The sequence below is a fragment of the Kickxella alabastrina genome, assembly GCF_025024165.1.
Source record: "Kickxella alabastrina strain RSA 675 chromosome Unknown BX661scaffold_53, whole genome shotgun sequence".
Classification (NCBI taxonomy): Eukaryota; Fungi; Kickxellomycota; class Kickxellomycetes; order Kickxellales; family Kickxellaceae; genus Kickxella; species Kickxella alabastrina.
Window position 1 is genome coordinate 30,930 of NW_026251524.1, and position 7,005 is coordinate 37,934.

General features: G+C 56.9%; 1 protein-coding gene across 1 annotated transcript; it reads left to right on the plus strand.

The window, feature by feature from the left end:
• Positions 1-2,277: 2,277 nt before the first annotated feature.
• Positions 2,278-2,896, plus strand: BX661DRAFT_189961 (regulatory subunit of cyclin-dependent kinase). The gene has a single exon (XM_051537621.1). The coding sequence runs from the start codon at positions 2,427-2,429 to the stop codon at positions 2,751-2,753; it is 327 nt and encodes a 108-aa protein (XP_051388542.1). The 5' UTR covers positions 2,278-2,426; the 3' UTR covers positions 2,754-2,896.
• Positions 2,897-7,005: the final 4,109 nt, after the last annotated feature.

The following is a 7,005-nucleotide window of genomic DNA, read 5'->3' on the forward strand; positions in this document are numbered from 1 at the left end:
GCAGCCGCTGGGCGGGGGCCAGGAAGCGCCACTCGTAGTAGGCGATGGCACGGCGCATAGCCAAGTCCTTCAACACCGGTTGGTTATCCGAGTCTTTTATCCAGTCAGCAAACGGCGGCTGCGTGAGATCAAACAACCGCATCTCGTCTGCCTGGCAGAACGAGTAGGACCCGTCCTCAAAGTATCGCACCTGGTGCCTTATCGTCTGTACGCCCTCGGCGTCCGTCAATGTCTCGCGGTCGACAATGACCGCCGGCCACCAGTGCTCGGCCTGTGGGTCCAGCGGGTCGACCAGCACCGGGGTGCCACTAGCCAGGGCCGCAAACATCTCCGCCGCGGTGGCATGCGCCGGGCCCTGAGCGCCATCGAAGATTGTGAGGTCTGCTTTGCTTTTTGTGCCGTGCGCGCGGTACCTCTTGGAGCCCCCAGAGTCATCAGCACCGTCGCTGCTACTGCTGCTGCCGGCGCGTTTCAGCTTGGCAACCTTGGCCTTAGCCGGCGACTTGCGCGCTGCCACGTGCTGGCGACCCTGGCGGCCCTGGCGGCCCTGGCGGTCGGGCCACGAGACCCCAAAGAGGGCGCTGTGGCGCACACACCGCCGGCACACGCCCTTGGCGGCAGCCTCGTCTGCTACTGCTGATGCTACCGCAGACGCATCGTCGCTTTCGCTAGAGGACGGCGGCGTCAGCGGCTGTGCGGCCGGCTGCAGGTCGCGGCAGACCGTGCACCGGGTCAGGCCAGCCTGGAGGGCCAGAGCAGCCATGCGGTCGCGCGTGCTCTTTGGCAGGCAGCTGGCAGGCGTCACCGATCTTAAGCCCCTATTGCGTGTGCGCATGCCATCAGCAGTCTTGGCCACTAGTAAAGGCCCAGCCTCCGATTCAACGTCCGACGGCGCCGCGCTAGGCTCCGCCGGCGGAGTCTTCATCAGCGGCTTGATCGCAACCGCCCGGCCATCCTCGACCTTGTGGCGCTCGTACCAGCCGTGCGAGTACTTTTCGCAGGTGGCGCAGAGGCACTCGCAGTTGTCGTCGCCAAAGTAGCAGCTGCCGTAGTGCGTCGTGATCTCCTCGCCGGGCTCAATAGTGCGCAGCGCCTGGAAGCAAATTGCATCGGAGCCGAGCGCCGTGAAACGGCAGTTGGAGTCGCAGTCGTGGTTGACGAAGCGCGCCGGGCCCAGGAACAAGCACATGCTCTTTTTCTTGCTCCACCATATGACGCTAAAGTCGGCGCGCTCGCGCTCCATGCGGTCGATCTCAGCATCGCTCAGCCGCGCAACGCTGCCCGAGCATAGCGAAATCACCATGCCCAGCGTGTACCGCCGTGTCGCCACGATGCGCGCCTCGCTCTGACCTGTGACCACCTTGTAGCGGTCGGTCTGGCTGATCTCGTAGCCGGCCGACGGCAGGTACATCGAGAAGTACCGCCCGGCGTGCAGTCGGAAGTCCGCCACCCGCAGCGCCGACTTGTGCCGGAGAAACGGCGCGATGTACTCCTGCACCAGCAGTTCGTCGACAGCTGCGGGGATCTTCAGGTCGCCTGTGGCCACACGCTTGACCAGGTCCAAGATGGCCGGCTGGCTAGTGCGCGCCGGCCGGTAGCGCGGGAACATTTTGCGCGTCGTGAACCACAGCCCCACCTGGTCCAGCAAAACGTCGCTCAGAAGGTCGTCGTACTTTGACAGAGTCAGCGCGTCCATAGTGGAATCTGACGACGGCAAAGTCATTTATAATTTACAGGTGGCTGGCGAGCGCTGAAGTCTTGAATTGAATAAAAAATAAAAAAAGTAAAATAAGCGAAAGTAAATGTAAGAAAAAAGAGGGAGGGAGGGAGGGAGGGAGGGCTGAAGAGGGGTGACGAGGAGTGAAAAGGGCTGTAAAGCGGTAAGTAACACCCGTTATTGGAAATAGCAATATGGTACAGGACAAATTAAAGTAAAAAAGAAAGATAAATTATAAATTATAAATTATACTGTAACAAATTATTTGGCAGCAAAAACATCAGCAGTAGCAAAAAAAAGATGTTTGCTACCAGGAATTTAGAACTGCCAAAACAAAAGCGTGTGGGCAAACAAAAAACTAAACGCGTTTATTGTGAGCATGCTCGCATCGATCATCACATCGACATTTCGTGTTTTTTTGCTTGCAAAAATGCCAAAGTTTGGCGATAACCAAAAAAGGGCGCATAAATCAAGAAATCTGCGATGATCAAGGGTGAGAATCAATCGCGAAATGGAATCCATGGTGTTGGTGTGGTCTCCTCTTTTCCCTGTTTTTTTTCGTTTTTTTTAATTTTCGCTCTTCTTTCACAACAAAACCTCAATTCTTTCAATTTAGCTATTAAATAATCTCGACCATTTTTATCCTTCTTCTTTTTTTTCAAAGCCCAAATTTCACTACACTATTCCTATTGAGTTATTATTACCGAAAATGATGGCCGTGCCAAAGGACAAGGCCGCTAAGGAGAAGAACGGCATTGACGCGCGTCCGAAATTAACATTCGAGGAGCAAAAACTGCTGGACTCGGTCAAATATGCCGACGAAATCCACTACTCTGAACGGTACTCGGACGACGACCACGAGTACCGCCATGTGTCGATCCCCGAGGGGTTGAGGAAGTACCTGCCGCATCCGCCACGCTTGATGAATGATAACGAATGGCGCAGCCTAGGCGTACACCAGTCGTATGGCTGGTTGCATTATATGATCCATGAGCCTGAGCCACACATGCTTTTGTTCAGGAGAGATAAGAATTAAAATGGACGCAATTCCTGAGTTACTTTGGCTTTTGTCGTGATGATCTTTTTTCTCTCTGGTTAATTCTCTTTTACTTCTCTTTCACATCTCTCTTCGGTCCGTTTCAAAGCTCCTTTTCTTTTGTAATAATTTTTTTATGAACACGAACCCCAGTTTTACGCAATTACAAAGTACAGAATATCTATACTCAACACACACACAAAGAGGTGACATTGGTGACATTTACAAAACCAATACTCTAGTGAAGCGGCCGCTCGGATCCCTTAAGAATATCCTGGATGACACTGACGTAGTCCATGCACTGCCAGTACTGCTGCATGCCCTCAAGCACCTTGACCATACACGACAGGTTCTCATAGGCGCGCACCAGCCGCAAGGCCTTGGTTTTCAGCGATGCACGGTCCTCCATTGCCTGGCGCGTCGGTGGCGCTGGCGCAGCATTGGACATATGCATGGCGGTGGCCAGCATTATGGCCGAGTTGTTCATGCTGGTCGACAGTGGCTGCATGCGGTTGGCTGGCTTTTGCAGCCGCTGGCTCATTCCCAGCAGCTGCTCGGCGTTGCCATCCATTGCTGGCATGTTGCTAGAGCCATCTCCGGGTGGGACAAACATGGATGCAGAGGCTGCAGCGTCGGTAGCTGCAGCTGCAGCGGCGGGAGAAGTCTGCTGGCTGCTATCGACAGCCATTGACTCTGCAGGTGCCATTGCTGAGTCTAACAGGTCGTCCGATCTTCCAGTTGCCACTGGATCGGTGGTCGCAGCCTTGGCAGCGCGCGCCTTGCGCTTGGCCTGTACCTTGAATGACCCCTCACTCTCCTTGAGCAAGCGCTTAATGTGGCCAACCTGCACCTGCGCGACAAGAAACATCCACCAGGCGGTCGACGGCTGCAAGCGCATGTAAAAGTCGGGGTCGGACAGTATGGGGTTGTCGGCACCAGGTCCCGTGCCTGGAGCGTTGAACGCCGAGCCTGGCTGTGACAGAATGTTGGCGTCGCCCGACAGGACCTGCTCGCGGAAGACCTTCAGGGGCAGGCTGCCGAGAAGCACGAACTTGGGGTGCTTGCCGCGCAGGATCGATGCCAGCTGGTCGGCTGTCGACACGCAGCCGTCCCAGGCGAGCATGGCCATGTCTGAGAGGTCGCACAGGATGCTGCTGGCAGCATTAGGCCCATTCAGCACTGACTGCGGTCCTTTATTATTATTGGCTGGCCCAGGCATTGGCAGCATGTTTCCAAAGCTACCAAACCCCGTGTGCAGCATGTCGTCAAGCCCCGCTGCTGCGCCTCCATGATTGTAGGTACCATTGTTGCCGTTGATGCTCATACCGCTGCCGCTCACCGGGCTGCCCATGACGCTGCCATAGATCGATGACCCCTGCATGCTGCCGTTGCTGCTGCTGCCCCCATTAGCCGCCAGACCCTGCGCAATGTTCATGAGCGACGGCATGGTGCTGCCTAGCGTGCCGATGGCGAACTCTGACAGGCCCTCACTCAGCAGCATACCACAGCCGTTACTATAGTCCACTGGCGGTGTGTGCGCGCCTGGGCATAGCCACGAGGGCCGCGCTGCCGCTGCCGCTGACACCGGTATGTGGCTGTTTGCTGCACCAAGCAGCGTTGCTGGGTCAGCGGGCATGGCCGCTGAAAAAGCCGAGTGACCGTATGCGGGAGTCTGCGACTGGCTGCGCATCTGCTCTTGCTGCTGCTGATGGTACAGTTGCTGCTGGAGCAGCTCCTGCTCTTGCTGCTGGCGAATATAGCGCGAAAAGTCCGTGTACAACTGCAGAATAACACCATGCGACATTATGATAGTCGAGTGTGCGGCGATTAGATAATAATAATACTGGTGGCGATACTGGCGGTTATACTGGTCTGAAGGTACTCGGTTGATGACCTCGGAGAAGCGCAGCAAGATGGAGTCGAGCCATTTGTTGAGCTGCAGGTGCAGCCATGACCACGAGGCCTTGACTTTCTCCAGCCGATCTGCCCACGAGACAACCTGTCGCCGCCGCTTCAGGTAGGGGTAGCTCTCGTCGAGAAAAATCGGGTTTACATGGAAGAAAGAGCGGATGGCTAGCGCGCGCAAGTTGTTCAGTCGCCGCAGGTGGTCGCAGAACTCAATCATTAGCCGCTCGAGGTAGAATGCCCCCGGGTGGTAGAGCCAGGGTGGGTGGCAGTCGTGGATGCCGTTGAGCCGTAAGTACTCGGCACCCTGCTGCGCCGATGACACGCGGTCTCCAAAGCCGAGGTCGCGCGGCAAGATGATGTCAATCGGGATGTTGGGATGCTGCTGCTGCTGTTGAGAGAGAAAGTCGCCGAGCGATCCGGCAGCAGCATTGTTGCTACTGCTGCCTGCAATCGTCTCCTGGTTCTGGTTATTTTGCTGCTGCTGCTGATTGTATGGCTGGTACGGCGGAATTGGGTCATCAGGATTCCCAATGCTCAGCGTATCGCTCATCCACTCCTCATCACTGCACGGCAGGCGCACACAGTACGAGTCGGGCGGGATCTCCAGTGGCACATTCATGACATTGGCAGTGAAATAATCGACAAAGACGAGGAACCACCAGATCCGGCGCTTTGTCTCCAGCTCCACCAGATCGCTGACCGATTTTGGACACGAGCAGGCGCCAGGCAGCAACGACTTGACCTCATGCTGGCGGTCAAAGGTTCCGCTGAAGGCGATCATCGGGCTGGACGCCAGAAAGGTCGCGTCCATATTCTGAAACCCCATAGTTCGCGCTGTGCATACGGCCTTGACCAGATACATGCGCGACTTAAGCATGTTGCCCTGGCCCATAAAGTAAACCGAGAGGAATAGCATGCCGTGGATCGTGTCGACAGTTCCGAGGTCGCCGTGGTTCAGCTGGATGCTGGCCAGCCCGCAGGCTGTCGACGCGTGGCGGTCGCCGTTAAGGAATGCCATGCCGTTAAGGGAGTGCAGGCTGGGGCGCCGCGAGTAGCGGCTGGCCACAGCCATAATGGCATAGATCAGCACGGGCGAGACCAGTCCGCTGGTCGCGCGCTTGCGGAACGACGGCTTGTGCAGCGTCTGTACGCCCATGTAGAAATACTCAAAGATCCCGTTCATGTGCTCCTCCAGCTCTCCGGCCGCCGGCGGAGGGTACGAGGTGACGTCAAAAAGCGGCCTGCCAAAGTTATCCGCACCGTCGGCGTTTAGCCCATCAAGCACCTCTTCTTCCTCGACGATTGTCCGGCTGCACTCGCCGCTGCGCTGGCGCCTGGTTCCCGTGCTACCCTCGGCACCCTCCGTGGCAGCAGCACTATCCGTGGTGCCTGCGGGATCGATCATCGTCCATACCCCTAGGCCGTTTCTCTGCATGCGCGCGCTGCTGCTCGGCCCGTGTCCGGGCACAGAGCCGATCGCTCCTGCCGTCGCAGCAGCTGGTGTGGCTTGTGAATGAGCAGCAGTTTGGGTCTGCAAGGGGTGCGTTTCCAGCAAAGCAGCGGCCACCTCCTGCTCACTGCGGCTAAACGTGTTGTTCGCAGCGGAGGCATCGCTTCCACTGTTTCCGCCGTTGCTGCTATTGATGCTGTTGCTGTAATTCATGTTGATATTGCCTAACGGCGTATTTGGAACCATAGACAAATGCGGCGGCGGCGAAAACTGGAATGCAGCCGCCGCTGCAACATCCGCCGCAGTGACCTCTGGTGCTTTGACAGTTGATGTCGACATTGACTGCTGGATCGAAGGCGCAAGCGGATTCTGCTGCTGTTGATTATGCGACCGATGCTGATGCTGATTATTGTGGCTGAATCCGTATGTATTTGACTGGTGGTATGGCTGCTGGTGCGCAGCAAACGCAGACTGGCCAGGTCCCAAGCTGCTGTTCGCCGAGGTGGTCTGCATCATGCCGCCGAGGCCAATGGGGGAGGCCATTCCTGTCACCATTGATAGGGACGAGCCCACGGATGACGGCACTGGCGATTGGGTGCATATCGATTGCGAATCAAACATACTACTAGAGTGCGAGAGCGAGCGGAATGTCATTGGCGGCGGAGGAGGAGGTGGAGGCAGCAGTGGCGATGGTGAGCCCAGAAACACGGACTGCCTGTGCTGCTGCTGCTGCTGGCTGTCGATTGACTCGAGGAAGGCAGATGTCAGGGCAGAGCGTTCTACTATGGTAGAACCGCGCAGGGATGCGCTAATGAACAAATTTGCTGGGCCCTGCATGGCCAATGGATTCCTACTGCTCTCACCAACCCCGCTGCTCGTCGCTGGAGTGGAAGC

Coding starts and splice junctions, on each gene's coding strand:
- BX661DRAFT_189961 (XM_051537621.1), top strand. CDS start 2,427: ATGATGGCCGTGCCAAAGGACAAGGCCGCTAAGGAGAAGAACGGCATT.